General features: G+C 41.7%; 1 protein-coding gene across 1 annotated transcript in view; it reads left to right on the forward strand.

Moving 5' to 3' along the window:
* Nucleotides 1–20,561, forward strand: part of ADARB1 (adenosine deaminase RNA specific B1) — a 144,120-nt gene extending 123,559 nt beyond the window's left edge. Inside the window, exons 6-12 of the mRNA XM_073551577.1 lie at nucleotides 1,384–1,498; nucleotides 1,638–1,806; nucleotides 2,328–2,476; nucleotides 4,215–4,383; nucleotides 10,473–10,654; nucleotides 12,413–12,591; nucleotides 13,759–20,561. Coding sequence (XP_073407678.1) covers nucleotides 1,384–1,498; nucleotides 1,638–1,806; nucleotides 2,328–2,476; nucleotides 4,215–4,383; nucleotides 10,473–10,654; nucleotides 12,413–12,591; nucleotides 13,759–13,935 — 1,140 coding nt within the window. The 3' untranslated portion in view covers nucleotides 13,936–20,561. The remainder of the gene's footprint in view (nucleotides 1–1,383; nucleotides 1,499–1,637; nucleotides 1,807–2,327; nucleotides 2,477–4,214; nucleotides 4,384–10,472; nucleotides 10,655–12,412; nucleotides 12,592–13,758) is intronic.
* Nucleotides 20,562–20,780: the final 219 nt, after the last annotated feature.

Raw genomic sequence — 20,780 nt, forward strand, 5'->3', positions numbered from 1 at the left:
AATACTTTTGCTTTTACTCCTTACCTTCATCTATAGATTTAGTCTTGCTCAGCAATTCTGGTTAAATTCAATCTGTATATTTTACAGATTAGATCAGTGGAAAAGAGGACTATAAATCGCTCAGCCTCAGTTTCTTAGCATTGCTGAGGATTGGAGCTGCTGTTCTTATGATCACTTCTGTTAGGTACAGGATGGGTTTCCTGCTCTAAGTACCTCTCAGTGCAGTACAGTTCACCTCACCACTGCTTTGACATTTCAGCAAATTTTTCCAAACTGAAATAAGAGGTTGTCCATGGCATGGGATATGAAAAAATTGGTGCTATTATGTTCAAGACTACTTAAAGGGAATCTGTCACCAGGTTTTTGCCAAGTAATCTTTGAGCAGTGTGATATAGGGACAGAGACCTGGATTCCAGTAATGTGACTTACTGAGCTGCTTGCTGTAGTTTTCATAATTTCCTTCTGATAAGTGATTTTTTTTTTATCACTAAAGGACTAGTAGATCTGCTGCCATGTAGTTCAGCCACGCCTCCACCACTGATCGGCAGCTTTCTGCCTATGCACAATGTACACAGAAATCAGTGGTATGGGCAGGGTTATACAGAGCTCAGCGTTCAGAGCATTGCTAGATGGGCAGCAGAGAAAATTGTATTTAATCAAAACTGCTTTACCAAGTAAAGTAAGTTGCACATTGCTTGAATCAGGGTCTCTTCTCCCTACGTCACGCTGCTCTCAGAATGGGTAGAAAATACCTGATGACAGATTCCCTTTAAAAAGAAAAGTAAAAATGCTGGTCGTGTGCCAGCACTCAGTCTGTTTGCCCATTCTTCCAGTTTCTGTTCTTGGCACCAGAAATGGCCTGATATCCCCCCATCCCAGACAATTTACTGGAAAACTTATTAGTGTCTGCTGTTCCTGGTGTCGCATTTGCAGAAATGTTTGTGAGTATAAAAATGGCAAAACCATTGTGTTGCCTTTCCAATTTAGTTATTAATCAATAGCGTAAGAAGCCTTGTAACGGATCTTATTAAAGAAAAATGACTTTTTCCCCACTTATCAAATGCTGTGCTCTGGATTCACTGCTCAGCTGACGGATCTCAGCTGTTCCTATAGATGTCCATGGAGGGCGGGGAGAAGGAAGGAGCCAGAGACAGGGAGAGACCCCTAGAAAACGGATTAGGCAGAAATAGTGCAATTTCTCATGTACACACGCAGAGTGTGAAGTCCCCTGAAATGACAAGACGCGGCCACATAGTCAGTCCAGTGATATGGAGCCAGTTGCTGCCAGTATGCGGCCACTTTCTGCATGAGTAGATCAGGGACGTGTGCCGCCTGTACAGCTGTAAGGCAATCACTAACCTGGCTCCGCTCTTTTGTCTGAAGGTTCTGGCTGATGCAGTTGCACGTTTGGTGGTGGATAAGTTCAGCGAGCTGACAGATAATTTCACCTCCCCACATGCGAGGAGGAAAGTCCTCGCTGGAGTGGTCATGACAACAGGTACTTTAGTGTTTTCTGGAGCCTTTTTTTCTGTTTGGTAGTATTTCATGAACCCCTCCCTCCCCCATACTCCCCACCACCCCTACGCCCTCATGCCGACCTTATAAATCTGCTCAATAACGATTATTTGTATACTTAGGAATAGATGTGAAAGACGCCCAAGTTATTAGTGTTTCCACTGGAACCAAGTGCATCAATGGCGAGTATATGAGTGATCGTGGTCTGGCGCTAAATGACTGTCACGCTGAAATTATAGCTCGCAGGTCACTGCTTAGATTTCTCTATACACAACTCGAGTTATTTTTAAGGTAAGCATAAAAAGAAATCACATTATTTCTTACAGGTCTTGATTTGTGTAGAAAAACTCTGCCCTGCTCTACACAAGTTCTCTGAAAAACCTCGGTCCTCTGAATATTTGTCACATTCACGGCATGAGATACTGGCTCGTATTGGTACGTGCCTGACATTAGGCCCGATCTTAGAAGATGACGACATTATGACTGTAACAAGTTGCTTAATGGGGTTTTGCACTGTCAGGGAGTTAACCCTAAATGCTCTAAAATAACATAGCAGGTACTCGCCCTCCCCAGGTCCAGCGACGTCATGTTGACCAAACGCATCACTGCTGCAGCCAATCACTGAGCTCAGCAGCTTCTGCCGCCTACCTCAGCACATCCGCAGCTGACCTGTACTATACAGTCAGTATACAGACTGCTGATGGATTATCAGTGTTCAGATTTCACTGCACTGTATGTATTGTAGTGTGCAAAAGTCACATTTGGCTGCTTAAACACCACATTTTTCATCTCCCGTCTTACTCTCTTCTCAGCACTAAAGATGATCAGCAGAAATCCATATTTATGAAGTCTGAAATTGGTGGCTATAGACTGAAGGACAGTGTTCAGTTCCATCTGTACATCAGTACATCGCCATGTGGAGATGCCCGTATCTTCTCACCACATGAAGCTGGACAGGAAGGTACTAAAATCATCATTAGTTGAAACTGTTCAAAAATAGTTCCTATGTGACCTACAGGTAGTCCATTTACCATTTCACATAATTAGTTACCCACATATCGTTGTGTAATTTGTTACCGCAGATGGACAAATCATTATATCCTTAGTGCTGTGTGACCCTAGTATGTTATAGTAAGCATATCAAGTGACCAGCCCGGGCGTGCTTGTGAGCACACACCGTTACCAGCAGGTGTGCCTGCAATATACAGGATGGATATGCAAAACTGTATTGTGCAGTATACAGCCAACAGCTAAGAAGTTTGGGAGCTCCCTCTGAACTCATCAGCTCCCCACAACTTGGTATCCAGATGCCAATAGGCTTCTATACCCAGTGTGGACCTAACAAAGGCCCTCAGGTCTCCTACAGCTATTGCCTGGAGCCGCTGCCTGCTGTATTGTAGGTTCTGTAGTGGAATGTGACATATCCCACAGCGCTATACCAGCAGTGACACTATTGTGGCGTCTCATATCCTAAAGCTGGTTTGTCTGCAGCACACAGAGTCCAAACGTGAGTCAATAAATCCACTCAACGCTAACCAAAGAAATCCATCGAAGACCTCGCTCTCCAGGAAGTTTCTATAACTTGTCTTTTTATCCATGTAAGTAAAATACAGCAACGTTTCAACCTCTGCGGTCTTTTTCAAGCTACTTTACAGTAACATCGGAAAGGACGTAGAGGTTGAACAGTCGTAGCATTGTTAAGTGTTTAGCTATTCCTTCAAAGCTTTGTCTTTGATGCAACAATTGAAGCTTCATGTCTTGTATTGAGACTGAAAAATAAAATTAAAATCCATTGTTTAATAAAAATTAAAATTGATTACCCCAGAAAAAACTTAATTAGAATAAAAAACTTTGTTGTGATTGTTTTTTTTTTTTTATGTATAAATTTTATAAAGTAAAAAAAAATGGTAAAAGGCTTTTTCCACCTAAAGGTTAATTAATTTTAAAATGGCCAACAAAATTACAGTTAATCCATCCAAAGCAAAAAAAATACCATGATGCATGTTCCTAGAAGAATAAAGTTATGGCTCTTGGAATATGTAGTTGAAATAAAACCTTGAACCTGGTGACTTAAAATAGGCTGGTCCTTAGGGGGTGAAAGAGATTGTGTAGATCAGACTTAACCTGATTTGGGTGGCGAATGAATGCAGGTGTAAGGACACTTATAAGGACAGTTATTTTATATTGACAATGGGGAAATCTTGCACAGGATACCGTTGTGCATCTCTGTTCTTATAGATTGTATTATGATGTCTCTTTTATATACCATGCAAACTATTTTTCTTATTTGGAAATGCACTAAGGATTCTCCAAGAGGCCATATCTGCATTCATGTGTTAAATAATGTATGAGCTCGTATAGTTAATGTGTCATTTTAAGATTCTTGAAATGTGGCGCTGTCGGATAAATAAATGGTTTGTTGGAATTGCTTACAGATGTGGATCTCTCATTCCAGTTATATTGCTGTATGACAATTATGTTCATCTGTCTATTGCCCGATGGAAATCTATTCTAAAGTGCCTTCATCTGTCATGTAAACTATTACTGAGCCAACCCAGTGCAGTAGTAACCCTATCCTGCAGGATTTCTATTGTAATTGTGCGCTTCATAATATCGATAAAATGCCTCGGTTACAAGACATGTGGCTTTGTATCGTGCCTTATAATGTTAATTTGTCTCCATTTTATGTATTGTTACAGATCAGGGTGATCGCCATCCTAACAGAAAGGCACGAGGACAGCTTCGTACCAAGATAGAGTCTGGAGAAGGGACTATTCCTGTGCGGTCAAGCAGTACTATTCAAACATGGGATGGTGTCTTGCAAGGAGAGAGATTGCTCACCATGTCTTGCAGCGATAAGATTGCAAGGTGAGTCTGAGTAATAATATGATGTAAGCCTCCACCTGATATATTCTGCACATACTTGTTCTAAGAGCTCTGTAGTTCTGTCAAGAGAATTTTAATGCACTCCACATTTATTAATTATGCTTGAATTAAGTAGATTATAAAACAAAGTGTCTGATCAAACACAGATTTGTAGTTCTTAATGTGTGGTGCATGCATTAAGAAATCTTAGCCAAGATTGATCTGTTTATTCATCTCTCATGTTGCGCAGAACTTTCTGTTAGAAGTGCAGTGTATGTTTCTTTTATTAGGCCTTTTTAGTGAAGAATGTGCAACTATGATTGATCTCGATTCAACAAAACTGGCAGTTTTTCTAATCTGTCTTGATGGGAAGGCGTGGTGGAGTCAGACGCTTCTGATTTCTTCATGAATCAGGAATGTCTGACAAGCAGTGTGCGCCTTTGTGACAAAATGCCAGAAATCTTACACCAGTCCTTGATTGGAGTAAGATTTCTGGCGTAAGTTTATCATGAATTAGACGACCCGTGACATCTCGTCTCCACCACACCCTAGCTCCGAAAATTTTGGCATCTTTGGAAACAACCAAAAGCTGGCGAGAAAACCCCAAAAGTTGTGTAACTTTTTTGTATAACTTCAAGTTGCACCAAAATTTTGCAGCTCTTTCACCCCTTTATTCCCAGAACTTTTTTCGATTTTTCGTTTTCTTTTTTCACTCCCCTTTTTTCCAGAGCCATAACTTTTTTTTATTTTTCCGTCAATATGGCCATGTGAGGGCTTATTTTTTGCGGGCTAAGTTGTACTTTTAACTCCTTAATCCCATATGATGTACTATCCGTCCATGTGCCCTGGGACTTAATTCCCAGGGACTGGATAGTACGTCATAGCGATCAGCGGCGCCCACGTGGTGAGCGCCGCTGATCGCGGCCGGGTGTCAGCTGATTATCACAGCTGACACCCGGCACAATGTGTCAGGGGCGGTCACGGACCGCCCCCGACACGTTAACCCTTGCACACCGCGATCAAACACGATCGCGGTGTACCGGAGGTTAAAGGGAAGCATCAGCAGGGAGGGGGCTCCCTCCGTGCTTCCCTGAGCCCCCCACGGCAGCGCAATGTGCAGCGCTGCTGCGGGGGGGGGGGGCAAGTTCCCTGCAGACCCCCAAATCCAAGATGGCGATGGGGACCTTCGGGGGCCTGCAGGGAGCCGGTTTCCTCAGTGCCTGCAAAGCGCAGGCACGAGGAAGCCTGCTGCACTGCCTGTGACAGATCGCTGGTCTGTCACAGTGATCTGTGATGTGACAAATCAGCGATCTGTCAAAGGACAGTGATGTCCCACCTGGGATTATGTAATAAAGTTAAAAAAAAAAGTGTTAAAATAATTTTTATAAGATCGCCAAATAAATTAGAAAAAAAAAAAAATATTCCCCCCAATAAATTCATTTTTTGGAAATTAAAAAAACAAAACAATAAAAGTACACACATGTGGTATCGCCGCGTCCGTAACGACCTGCCCTATAAAACTATCCCATTAGTTAACCCCTTTAGCGAACCCCTTAAAAAATAAAAATGAAAAACGAAGCAAAAAATAATGATTTATTATCATACCGCCGAACAAAAAGTGCAATAACGCGCGATCAAAAAGACGCATATAAATATCCATGGTACCGCTGAAAATGTCATCTTGTCCCGCAAAAAACGAGCCGCCATACAGCATCATCAGCGAAAAAATAAAGTTATAGCTCGCAGAATAAAACGATGCAAAAATAATTATTTTTCATATAAAATAGATTTCATTGCATAAAACCGACAAAACATAAAAAAACGACTTAAATGAGGTATCGCTGTAACCGTACCGACCCGAAGAATAAAACCGCTTTATCAATTTTATCGCACGCGGAACGGTGTAAACGCACCCCCCCAAAAGAAATTCATGAAACGCTGGTTTTTGTTCATTCTGCGTCCCAAAAATCGGAATAAAAAGCGATCAAAAAATGTCGCGTGCCTGAAAATGGTACCAATAAAAAAACGTCAGCTCGTCCCGCAAATAATAAGACCTCACATGACTCAGTGGGTCAAAATACGGAAAATTATAGCTCTCAATATGTGGTGATGCAAAAACTATTTTTACAATAAAAAGCGTCTTTTAGCGTGTGACAGCTGCCAAACATATAAACCACCATATATAGTAAATCAAACCCCCCGTTATCACCCCCTTAGTTAGGGAAAAATAAAATTAAAAGAAAATGTATTTATTTCCATTTTCCCATTAGGGCTAGGGTTAGGGCTGTGATTAGGGTTAGGGGTGTGTTGGGGTTAGGTTTGGAGTTAGAATTGGGGGTTTCCACTGTTTGGGCACATCAGGTGCTCTCCAAATGCAACATGGCGTTTGATCTCAATTCCAGCCAATTCTGAGTTGAAAAAGTCAAATGGTGCTCCTTCCCTTCCAAGCTCTGCCATGCGCCCAAACAGTGTTTTACCCCCACATATGGGGTATCGCCTACTCAGGACAAATTGCAAAACAACATTTGTGGTCCAATTTCTCCTGTTACCCTTAAGAAAAAAAAATTGGGGGCAAAAATATAATTTTTGTGGAAAAAAAATGATTTTTTTATTTTCACACCCAGGCGTTATAAACTTCTGTGAAGCACTTGGGGTTTCAAAGTGCTCACCACACATCTAGATAAGTTCCGTGGGGGGTCTAGTTTCCAAAATGGGGTCACTTGTGGGGAGTTTCAATAGTTTAGGTACACCAGGGGCTCTCCAAACGCACATGACACCCGCAGACCATTCCATCAAAGTCTGCATTCCAAAACGTAACTACTTCCCTTCCGAGACCCGACGTGTGCCCATACAGTAGTTTTCTCCCACATATGGGGTGTCAGCGTACTCAGGACAAATTGGACAACAACTTTTGGGGTCCAATTTCTCCTGTTACCCTTGGGAAAATAAAAAAAAATTGGTGACTAAAAGATCATGTTTGTGGAAAAAATAAGATTTTTTTATTTTCACGCCCGGGCGTTATAAACTTCTGTGAAGCACTGGAGGGGTTAAAGTGCTCACCACACATCTAGATAAGTTCCCTGGGGGGTCTAGTTTCCAAAATGGTGTCATTTGTGGGGGGGGGGGGGGGGTTTCACTGTTTTGGTACATCAGGGGTTTTCCATTCGCGACATGGTGTCCGATCTCAATTCCAGCCAAAAACGTCAAATGGCGTTGCTTCCCTTCCGAGCTCTGCCATGCGCCCAAATAGTGGTTTACCCCCACATGTGGGGTATCAGCGTACTCAGGGCAAATTGCACAATAACTTTGTGTCCTGTAACCCTTGGAAAAATAAGAATTGAGGGTGAAAAGGTCATTTTTGTAGAAAAAATATGATTTTTTAATTGTACCGCTGTACGTTATAAACTTCTGTGAAGCCCTTGTGGGTTCAAAGTTCTCACCACATATCTAGATAAGTTCCTTGGGGGGGTCTAGTTTCCAAAATGGGGTCACTTTTGGGGGGGTTTCCACTGTTTAGGTGCATCAGGGGCTCTCCAAACGTGACATGGCGTCCGATCTGAATTCCAGCCAATTTTGCATTGAAAAAGTCAAACGGCACTCCTTCCCTTTTGAGCTCAGCCATGCGCCGAAACAGTGGTCCCCCCCCACATATCAGGTATCAGCGTACTCAGGACAAATTGCACAATACATTTTGCAGTCCAATTTCTCCTGTTACCCTTGGTAAAATAAAAAAAATTGAACCTGAAGTATTTTTTTTGGGGAAAAAAAGTTAAATGTTCATTTTTTTTTTTTAAATATTCAAAAAATTCCTGTGACGCACCTAAAGGGTTAATACACTTCTTGAATGTGTGGTTTTGAGCACCTTAAGGGGTGCAGTTTTTAGATTGGTGTAACTTTTGGGTATTTTCTATCATATAAACCCCTCAAAGTGAATCAAATGTGATGTGGTCCGTAAAAATAAAATGGTGTTGCAAAAATGAGAAATCGTGGTCAATTTTTAACCCTTATAACTTCCTAACAAAAAAAAATTTTGGTTCCAAAATTGTGCTGATGTAAAGTAAACATGTGGGAAATGTTACTTATCAAGTTTTTTGTGTGCCGTATCTCTGTGATTTAAGGGCATAAAAATTCAAAGTTGGAAAATTGCGAAATTTTCGCCAAATTTCCATTTTTTTCACAAATAAACGCAAGTTATTTGAATGAAATTTTACCACTAACATGAAGTACAATATGTCACGAGAAAACATTGTCAGAATCACTGGGATCCATGGAAGCGTTTCAGAGTTATTACCTCATAAAGGGACAGTGGTCAGAATTGTAAAAATTGACCCGGTCATGAACGTGCAAACCACCCTTGGGGCTTAAGGAGTTAAACAACACCATTGGTTTTTACCATGTCGTGTACTCGAAAACAGGAAAAAATTCCAAGTGCGGTGAAACTGAAATTGCAAAAAAGTGCAATCCCACACTTGTTTTTTGTTTTGGCTTTTTTGCTAGGTTCACTAGATGCTAAATCTAACCTGCTATTATGATTCTCCAGGTCATTACGAGTTCATAGACACCAAGCGTGTCTGTTGTCTTTTATCTAAGTGGTAAAAAAATGTTTCTAAAGTTTGCAAAAAAAAAAAAAATCGCGCAATTTTCTGAGACCCGTAGCGTCTCCATTTTCCGTGATCTGGGGTCGGGTGAGGGCTTTTTTTTTTTTTTTTTGCTTGCCGGGCTGACGTTTTTAATGATGCCACTTTTGTGCAAATACGTTCTTTTGATCGCCTGTTATTGCATTTTAATTCAATGTTGCGGCAACCAAGAAAACGTAATTCTGGTGTTTTGATTTTTTTTTTTTCTCACTACGCCATTTAGCGATCGGGTTAATGCTTTTTTTTTATTGATCGGGCGATTCTGAATGCTGCGATACCTAATATGTGTATGTGGGATTTTTTTTTTTTATTGTATTTTGATTGGGGCGAAAGGGGAGTGATTTGAACTTTTAAGTTTTTCATTTCTATTTTATTTTTAAACTTTTTGCATTCTTCAATAGCCTCAATAGGAGGCTAGAAGCATGCACAACCCCATCGGCTCTGCTACATATGGGCGATCTGCAGATCGCCCATATGTTGCAGATTTACTGCTGTGCTTTGAGCGCCGGCCACCGGGCGGCGCTCTAAGCGATCTGCCTGTAACAACCATAGAGGTCTCTATGAGACCTGTGGTTATCCAGGCAACGTGTCGCCGACCACCAATCACGTGACGGGAGTCGGCGATGAGCTCACTTCTGGCCCGGCGGCCAGAAGTGCTGTTTAAATGCCCACTGTCAGCTTTGACAGCGGGATTTAACTAGTTAATAGGCGCGGGAGGACGGCGATTCCGCTCGCGCCTATTGCGGGCACATGTCAGCTGTTCATAACAGCTGACATGTCACGGCTTTGAGGTGGGCTCACCGCCGGAACCCACCTCAAAGCAGGGGATCCTTACCAATGACGTACTATTCCGTCATCGGTAAGGAAGGGGTTAAAGCAGTTTACACCACAATTCTGGTGAAATTGTTTTGATGAATCCAGGCTTATGTGTACATTATTACCCAGGATTCACTGAGCTCCTAGAGGAAATAAATAAAGACCAAAGTTTTAAGTCAATTTTGGGCTCTCTCATTTTTAAGATTATTTTTTTTTTGGTCCGCTTGTTGCTTTCTTTCAATATTAGTGTGATTAGTCGAAGTCCAGTTTGAAAGTGGATCTAGTGTAGCTGTTGTAGATCAATTCTACTTTTAATCATTATTAAAGGGTTTGTCCACTGCCTTTTATATTGATGACCTATCCATGGAATCATTGCCCAATATCAGATTTATGGGGGTTTGACATCTTCCCTGATCAGCTTTTATTAGCTTTGATGGTGGGCAAGTGTAAACTTAGTGCACAGAGGAAAACCACATCTTCCTGTGTTTTTGGGGGGGTTTTGTGCTACCACAGCCTGTGAAATAAAGTTTTATGAAAGGTGTACAATTGCTTTAAAGCTGCCTTCAGTCTTGTGTATACTGGTGGTATTTCCTTTGTATAGGAGAGATAATCTCTTCTTTTTCTTAACTTCTCATACAGGTGGAACGTTGTGGGAATCCAGGGATCTCTCTTCAGTCTCTTCGTTGAGCCAATCTATTTCTCCAGTATTATTTTGGGCAGTCTTTATCATGGTGACCATCTCTCTAGGGCTGTGTATCAGAGAATATCTGATATTGAAGAGTTGCCCCCACTGTACTCGCTAAACAAACCTTTACTGAGTGGTAGGTTTTTTACAATACTGTTTTATGCCTAATATTCTGTGAAAATGTTATTCAATGTCCCTTTGAAATGGAGTTAAGGGACAGAAGCTGTATGTTAGTTTTTCTTAAATATTAATCTCATTTATGGGACCATCTTATGTGTTTGAGCAAAATAGAAGTAGAGAATTGTCAGGATTTTTTTTTTTTTTAATTGTTATAGTCATCTATGGGAGATCTTTTTTCCAGCATGTCCTTTTTTCTGTAAGGAGGAGTATGAGATGGTTGAATTAGAGAAGAAACCGTATCTAAAATAATGTTCGCCAGTTCAGGACTGACTATTTTCACCAGGTCCTGACCAGGCCCATTTTCCTGTTTAATCGTACATGCTTTTTTTGTTGGTTCTAATAAAGTTTCTCATTCAGATATTCAAACTATAGTTGTCTTGCTTTAGTTCACTCTACATGGGGTTCACTTTCTTTTTCATGATTTTTAAATTTGAAAGCTTTTTTTTTTTTTTTTTGCGACCATAAAGGACAACTAATAACATTTAAAATTGCATTCCCCTTTCCATAGAACTTTTTATATATTCAACATTTTTCTCTTGTTACCAGAGTGGGGCAGGAAACCACAATTCGCATACAATGCATCCGTCGTCCCCCCACCATATGGTCTTAAAAAAACTCGAGTGGTGTTTTGACATATTCATACATTCTTTTCATTGCTGATTTACCCTGTAACTGGGATTTGTATATTTACAGTGTAAATTCTAACTCCTGGCTGCATAGCATAGCTGACTGGGTCTCCTACGACCCAGCAGTTCCTGTTCGCTCTCTGCACCTGATGATCACTGGGCCTGGAGGAGGAAGCACTGTCAGTCCTTCCTACTCTGGATACACAACACTGGTTCATTGATGTGTATACAGAGATTGTGAAGTTAGTCTTCTCTGAGAAGTCTGACAGCTCCCCATCCCCACAGCTGCACAATCTCATGCAAGCTTCTTACTATACAATGACATTTTTTTAGAGTGTCTGTGTCAAGAAAAGTGTGGCTCGCCTGAAGGTTTATAGTCTATGGGCAGTCGACAAGTAATTAATGAATTGTTTTTCCTTTACCCCGTGTCATGTGTTAACCTAAAAAATGTTGTCAAAAGGGCCTAACCTGCTTTGCCACCAGACAAAACTATTTTGCATTTGCACTGTCTGTTACAGTCTGCAGCAGGCAACACTACACATACATGGATGTTAGTATCCACAGCATGAGGGAATGCTAGAGGGTGACCCAAGCACACATGGGGTATTTCCTGGATACACATAACGTTATACAAGTAAATGCGATAGTGTTCACCTTGTAGAGTTGTCAGGCACAACTCCTATATTGGCAAGAAAAAAACAGCGGCTGCTGCATGTGCACTGAAGGGGAAACACACAGTAAAGTTGACAAGCCAAACAGAAAAAAAAAACACAGATTGTGTTCTACACCACTGGATGAATGAAGACTATTAATGGAAATGGGAAGATAAGAATCATGCAGTTTATTATTGATATGTCTCTAAGTCAGTCTTCCTCAGTATAAAGCCACAATTTCCACACCATGACTTTTGCACCTATCAAAATAAAGCTTAAAATTCATGTTTGAATTCATGCTAAATATACTCTATCAGTTTATCTAGTGTCCACTTCCTGCGATGACTTTCTTGTGTAATTCTTGTTTTTCTTTTTGCTGCTGTATCACTTTATCCATCCTAAAACTGACCTTTTTTTCTTTTTCTTTTGTGCAAGGTATTAGTAATGCAGAAGCACGCCAGCCGGGAAAGGCTCCCAGCTTCAGTGTCAACTGGACAGTAGGTGATGCCAGCCTTGAAATCATTAATGCTACAACAGGCAAGGATGAAATGGGTCGGGCATCACGTCTCTGTAAGCATGCTCTCTTCAGTCGATGGATGCGTATTCATGCTAAGGTGAGTTTTAAAGTGTTTAGAGATGCAATGAATGCATGTGTTAAGGCCCCGTCACACAGTGAGATCGCCAGCAAGATCGCTGAATTTGTGATGTCACAGCGATCTCGCCAGCGAGATCACTGTGTGTGACATGTATCAGCGACCGCCCCCCTGCCGGGTATCGCTGATCGCGCTCCAACGTCCTGGGCCATTTTTTGATCGTTGGTCTCCCGCTGGCCAGCGCGTATCGCTGCGTGTGACAGCGAGAGACCAACGATCAGTGATGCTGGGAGCTGGTTTCCAATGTAAACAATGCAGCCCTTAGATACCCGCTGTTTACCTTGAATACCAGCTTGCTCACTTGTCCTGATCGCTGGTGGGTCTGTCTATGTGAGAGCTCATCAGCGATCAGCTAACTATGTCCCAGCGATCCCATCCACGTCGGATCATTGGTGGGATCGCTGGGACATTGATGCGTGTAACAGGGCCTTAACTTCTACAAGGAAATGCTCATTTAAACAATCTACCAATGTACTTTGCATTTATTTCATAGAACTACTTCATGAAGTGCTCAGTATAGAGATTATATGTGAATGAATATGTGTGTGGTGTATGTGTGTATGTACGTGTGTATGTATGTGTATATATATATTATGCTATTGATATGAAATTCTCACCAGATGTTGGTAGCAGCCCATCCAATCCACGCAGGCAAATAAATGAAACCAGAGAGGTAAATTGAAGTTATGTGTAAAAAATGATTTTTTGGAATGAGCTGTGTGTCTATAAGCAACATTATATCTGGCGTTTGACTTGTAATGTGCATTTTTGCAATTTCACCGGTTCCCCTATTCCTCTGTGCAGTTACTAGAAGCTGCAACAGCTTCTTCTTATGTACCTCTGCTTGTTTCTCCCCTTCCCCTCCATCGACTTCTATAGGCAGCAGGTGTAATTTGATCTCTCAGTTAAGACAGATATGTAGATAGATTTGAGAAGTTTTTGAAAGTGAATCATCAGTGAGGGAGAGAAAATGTAACATAAGTGGGGATGGATGTAGGCATTTTCTGTAATATGGTTAATACATGGATTTTTTTTTTTTAATTTGCTCCTACTAATGATTTATGGGGAGAAAATGTTGAAAAATAGTTACCCTTTTTTTAAATTATCTTTTTGTGTTTCATTCCACAGCTTTATTCCAACCTGAGATGTAAAATTGGGAAACCCAATCTATACTACGATACCAAGCAGTCGGCCCCGGAATACCAAGCTGCAAAGGAGTGCGTCTTTAAAGCCTTTCAAAAGGCAGGACTTGGAGCCTGGGTGAAAAAACCTATAGAGCAAGACCAATTTCCCATAACTGCTTAAAGTCATGAACAAATCTTATTTTAGTCTTTCCTTTGTCAGGCAGAAGTATTTGGACACTGTAACCTGGTTTATGATTTCTCAGTTCTGACGTGCCAATCATCCTCATCTGCCTTTTTTTATCTCCCTATCTTTACACCTGTAATTTTGAAATCATCCATTGTTTTATAGGATCTGGAAAAATACTAATTTTATTTATTCCGTAGTGACCAAAGGCAGTCTATTTTTTGTAAGCACCTGCCTCAGTTTTTATTTTAAGTAAAGTGTATTATCTGTAGCTGGATCTCTCACCTCTGTAAATTGTAGATACTTATGACAGCACCAGTGTGCTATACAATGGGCAGCTGATCTGAACTTGGAAAGTGGATCTTCTTTCACTGCAGATATGTTATTATTCATGGTTTTACACTGTATTACTTCTTGGCGTATTTCATGAGCTTTGTTTTGTGAAATCAAGCCTGCTCTTAACTAATGTAACAAGCAATATGTCCGCTTCGGGTTGGCAGTTGTTCATTTTTACCATTCCTTGCTAACATGTCGTCGATTGGAAAATTCAAAATTGTCACCCTTTTTACTCTAGTATAAGGGTTCATAACCAGCTGCTACACATTTGTGTTACTGGTATCTGTGTGGCTAAGATTTTATTATGCAGGTTCGGTTCTGTATTTGTGTCTCATTTACCCATGTTGTGAATTCTGAATTTTGATGTTGGTAACTGGATTGAAATACATTTGTATTTTTTTTGATCTTTAAGATGTAATTGCGAACCAAAGCTCATAAAGAAGTAAATGGTTTGCTGAAAATACAGTATATTCATAAACTATTTTTTATTTCTCCAGGAAGAAGTTACTTGGCATTTAGTACCAGGTTCTAAATCTGTTTCTATGACTTATAGACATTGTCACAGGAGAGGATCTTATGAGAATGTAAGCTTTTAGATTTGGACAATGTCATTATACAGAGATGCTGACATATACAGGGACCAGTTTATGGTTTCTCTACAACAGCTAGAATTTACTAAACCTTTACTTTACCAGTGAAAATAAGTTTCGACTTCAGACAAATGGGGCAGTGCAGAGACTGCTAGTGTATGCTGACATACAGGATACAGTCCTGGTAGATGCAAGCTGAACCTGATTCTATATGTAACTGCAGCATCATTCACCTTCATTAATCTGTTTTTGGCCGCATACAATGGTGTCACAGCTTCATGTAGTGGCAGCCACAGGAGGATATCTTCCCTCACAGGCTAATATGTGGACACGCCATATGATCGCTCATGGAGTAGAAGCTGAATGGTCTCTGTGCCTTCATATAGGATGTGTGTACAAAGCTTTTACTTAGCTCATGCACACAGGGCCGTTTAGATTTTATATATGTGTATAGTGTTTTGTCACATTGTGAATCTCGTATAAATCTGCAAAATGTCCCATATGGGCAGCAGGTAAGGTTTTGTGTGCAATTGCTTTAGGATAACTTCCTATAAAGTACCAATGTTTCAGATGCACGTCGTCCTCTCAGCTACCACTACATGGTAATGGAGGGAGTGCTACCTAGGGTAGGTCCACAACACCATATAAAAATGCATTCTTAATTTCATCTAAAAAAAAGTGGGTCGATTTTTTTTTTTTTTTTTTTTTTTTTTTTTTTGTCATTTGTCATCTGTATGCAATCCAGTTTTTGCAGCAGCTGTTAATCATTTACAGGACCATTTACAGTTTTCTATATTACAGAATTGCCATGTAGCTGTAAAAATCTGATGCTGTACGGTAGCATTTCATTTTTTTTTCCTTGCACCCATAGGCTTGAATGGGTAAGTGTCATCCGATTTCTGGAGTGAAATCGTGCATGATGCAATTTTTTTTTTTCACTCACATATTCGGTCAGTGAAAAATATCAATCATCAATGTTTTTTTGTTTAATGGTTAGCACTCATACTGACAATATGGTAGTGTGCACGAGTGTATAGTGACAATCTCTGTAACTTGCCTCTCCTGCTTTCTGACCACAACCTACTTACATTCTCTTCCCTTTCCTCTTCAGGTACGCAATCCCCACTCCACAAACCTGCACACCCTCGCAGAAATCTTAAACACCTCGATCCACACTCACTCTGAGTCACTTCTCCCTCTTACAGACATAAGTTCCATCCACAATGTGGATTCTGCTCCCACTTTATATAACACCACAATAGCTGTAGCCCTCGAATCAGTCACCCCACTCACGCATACCAAAGCTTTAAAAATCAACAGACAACCCTGGCATACCAGCCTGACCAAAGAACTCAGGCGGACTTCCAGGGTTTGCGGAGCGGAGATGGGAAAGATCCCATTCCAACAAGCACTACATCGCATTCAAACACTCCCTCACTACGTTCAAGGCCTCGCTCACTGCAGCAAAGCAAACGTTCTTCTCATCTCTCATATCCTTCCTGTCTCACAACCCTAAACAGCTATTCAACAATTTTAATTCTCTCCTCTGTCCCCCAGCACCTCCTCTCTCTCCAGTCATCTTAGCTGAAGACTTTGCCTCATTCTTCAAGCAGCAGATTGATGACATTAGAGAAAGCCTTGGCCTACAGCCCCTCCTTCAAATTACTCAATGCTCCCCCAAAACCAACTTCTCCACCAATAGAGAAGATCAACTTTCCGTTCTACTCTCAATATCACATCTCACCACCTGTGCACTTGACCCAATCACATTCCACTTCATCCGAAACCTCACCAGTCTTCATCCCAACCCTAACCCATCTCTTCAACCTATCACTAACAACTAACATGCCTCAATCACACCTACCCTCAAAAAGCCCTCTCTTGACCCATCCTCTGTCTCTAGCTATTGCCCTATAGCACTTCTCCCCTGTGCCTCAAAACTACTGGAACAACACGTCCATCTTGAACTGTCCTCTCGCCTCTCCTTCTGCTCCCTCATCAACTGCTTACAGTCTGGCTTCCGACCACATCACTCCACTGAAACTGCCTGACTAAAGTCACCAATGACCTACTAACTGCCAAAACCAAGCGACATTACTCTTTCCTTCTTCTGGACTGGTCCTCTGCCTTTGACACAGTGGACCATTCCCTTTTACTACAGATTTTTTCATCTCTTGGCATCACAGACTTGGCTCCATCTTTTATCTCATCATACCTAACAGACCAGACATTCAGCGTCTCCCACACCACCTCCTCACCTCATCCCTTATCTTTTGGAGTCCAGCAAGGTTCAGTCAGAGTTCCCTGCCCTTCCCCATTTACGCCTTCGGCCTGGGACATCTCATAGAATCTGACGGCTTTCAGTATCACCTCTATGCTGTTGACACACAGATCTACCTCTCTGGACCAGATATCACATCCCTACTAACCAGAATCCCACAATGTCTGTCTACTGTTTCATCCTGCTTCTCTGTTAGATTTCTAAAACGTAATGTGGACAAAACAGAATTAATCATCTTTCCCCCATCTCACTCAACCCCCCCCCACAGACCTATCCATTAAAGTAAATGGCTGCTCACTCTCCCCAGTCCCACAAGCTCACTGCCTTGGGGTAACTCTTGGCTCTGATCACTCCTTCAAACCACATATCTAAGCTTTTGCACTTCCTGACGACTCCAGCTCAAAAATATTTCCCGGATCCGTATGTTCCTCAACCAAGAATCTGCAAAAACTCTAGTCCATTCCCTCATCATCTCCCGCCTTGACTACTGCAACCTCTTGTTTTGTGGCCTCGCACAACAACAATCTATTGTAAACTCTGCTGCTCGACTAATCCACCTGTCCCCCCGCTATTCTCCAGGCTCGTCTCTCTGTTAATCCCTTCACCGGCTCCCCATTACCCAGAGACTCCAGTTCAAAATCTTAACCATGGCATACGAAGTCACCCACATCCTGTGTCCTCCATACATCTGTTCTTACCTAAACGCAACCTCTGATCCTCACAAGATCTCCTTTACTTCCCTCTTATCTCCTCTTCCCACAATCGCATACAAGATTTCTACCGTGCATCCCCTACTCTGGAACTCTCTACCCCAACATATCAGATTGTCGCCTACCGTGTAAACCATCAAAAGGAACCTGTAGACCTACCTCTACCATCAAGCCTACAAACTGCAGTAACCACTGATCCACCAAACCACTGCATGACCAGCTCTTCCCTCACCTACTGTATCCTCACCGATCTCTTATAGATTGTGAGCCCTCATGGGCAGGGTCCTGTCTCCTCCTGTACCAATCGTGACTTGTATTGTTTAAGATTACTGTACTTGTTTTTATTATGTATACCCCTCCTCACATGTAAAGGGCCATGGAATAAATGATGCTAGAATAATAAAAATTAATAATCTGTGGGCCCGGCCCTATTCAGAATTTGTTCACTAGCCTTGGCATGTGTACCAGCAGTCTCTCACTGCCCCATTAGTTTTGGCTGATGTTGCCATTCACTGAAGAACTGCTTGGCATGACCTAGCTGAGTAGTGCAATGTAGCAAGTAATTAGACCTCGCACTTCCCCTTTTTGAAAAGAATCTGCCTCATGTAACGCTTAATTGCTGAAGTACCCGAATTTGGCTATCCATTGTTATGTAGTTGATACAAAGCAATTCCTGCTGGCTATTCACATGAATGCTGGGCCAGGCTGTCTCTGCTGGAGAGCGGCTTCCTGGTGTTTGGAGTGGGACTTTTATTGTTTTTCTTAATAGAACATAAATTATCCTTGTCCTTTTTCCTCTGGTGTTTTACCAAAATACCTTGTATCATTCTGGTTCAAAGTTGTTAAAGGTGAAGAAGAGATCTGGTTAAGAAGCAATAATTTTCTAAGCAGACGTGTTTTCTTGGTTCTCGATAACATTCGTGTATGCATTTGTACAGAACATGGAGGCCTTGGTGGGGTGGTGAGTTAAGGGCCCGTTACACACAGCGATCTCGCTGATTTTGTGACACATCAGCGATCTCTCCAGCGAGATCGCTGTGTGTGACATCCAGCAGCGATCGGCCCCCCCCGCGGGTTATCGCTGATCGTGCTGGATCGTCCTGGCCCGTTTTTTCATCGCTGGTCTCCCGCTGGCCAGCGCGCATCACTGCGTGTGGCAGCGGGAGCCAGCGATGAGCGACGCTGGTTACCAACGGAAACTTCTGGTTTCTAAGGGCCGCGGGGCCCTTAGAAACCCGATGTTTACCCTAGATACCAGCGTGCACTGCAGGCATGGCGGGAGGTGGAGGCAGAGCGGCGCACAGACCGGCGTAGCTCTGCTATCTGCTACTCCAGTCTGTCAGATCGTTGGTGGGATCGCTGGGACATCGTTATGTGTAACGGTACCCTTAGAGATAAAATAGGTTCCTGTCAATAAAACAAAAATCCTTTCCTCTCCCCTGATCTAATATAGCATTACTTTGCTAAACCCTGAGGAAGGTGTCTTAGACTTTAGATCTGTACTTTGAGAACAAAAACTTCATTGCTCCCCTAAACTGAGCGGCTGCCAAAACTGGTCTTCAGGTTTAGCAGACTATGTTGTCAGGGGGTAGATTTGCTGCAAATTTGTGAGTAAGCCTCTTGCTTTAAGCTGGACTTCAGAGCGCAAGTTCCCAAAATGTAATTTTGTTTTTAATGTGGGACATTGGACAGAGTGGAGCTAAACATTGGGTCACGTGCACATCGGGTGTCCTTTCTTCCTGTGTGGCATATGTAACCTGCAGGTTTTGTGTAAAGGTCCCACCTTACCATTGAAGTTAGTGAAATCCCTGGACAGCATTGACATGATGTGAATTTAGAAGTCTTCAGCTTAAATCTAACATCTCTGCTCCAAATGGCAGAGCTCCGATCTAAATATTACCCAAAACCGCTTTGAAAATCTACAGCTCGTTCTCCCCTTCTGCATGTACCCTAAAAGCTCGTTCATATTGGTCACCACTACGCTGATGTTGGTGAGGTGCTTATCATGAGGACCGATTTGTAGTTATGTAACGTGCATTAATTAGTAAGCTAGATGCCATATAGGCCATGTGAACAAGTGCATCTGCAGATAGCTGTACAGAAACATGCACCTAGCAAAACCGAGGCACAAATGGTGTATTTGCTGAAACTGGACAGAACATTTGTTGTAAAGGAGCAATATTTTATGTAAGCCTTGCCCTGGGGCTCCCAGCAGATATTACTGTAGAGGGCCAGACGGACGCTTCTACACTAGCTCTGCTGATCTAGTGGCTACCCTACTGTGCTCCATTCAATCATGTGACGCTAGCTGAATGCAGTTTCTTTTGCTGCTCATGAAATGCAAAAATACACTATATTCTGTGAGTCATGTCAGATGGGAAAAATAAAGCACTTTTCCAGCGCTGATGGTTGTGTTTCAGCAATAGAGATCTTTGGAGAAATATAAGCGCACAATCCATGAAATCTGTGTCAGATTCCGCTTCACAATGTAACCGTCGTTTTCTGACTGCAGCGTCCTTTACTTTGCAGGTTCCTTCATCTTCATCCTTTCATGCAGTTCAGTCCATGCTGTTTATTTAGGATATTCTCCAGTCTGTGTGCTCATCTATTGCACTTTTGTCTTTGGAACATACATGATAAATATAGAGGGTTGTATGCAATAAAGCAGGGATTGCGTGTGTGTGTATATAAAATAATATATCTCCACCTCTTAGTTGTCTTGTCTTTTTTTTTTAGCTGGAGTTCTTTACTAAAAGAGAAGTTATTCCCTAGAAATAAAACTATTGTAATCGCTAAGACAGAAATGAATCTGAATACAACTTTTACATGTAAATTTTGAAATAAAGTGTTTTAGTCATTGAGATTTGATTAGTCCATGATAGAAACAGCTCATGTTGTATGTGTCAGCCGCAGATCTCACAAGAT

Source organism: Dendrobates tinctorius, unplaced genomic scaffold (genome assembly GCF_039654945.1).
Source record: "Dendrobates tinctorius isolate UK_male_01 unplaced genomic scaffold, ASM3965494v1 ptg000177l, whole genome shotgun sequence".
NCBI classification, from domain to species: Eukaryota; Metazoa; Chordata; class Amphibia; order Anura; family Dendrobatidae; genus Dendrobates; species Dendrobates tinctorius.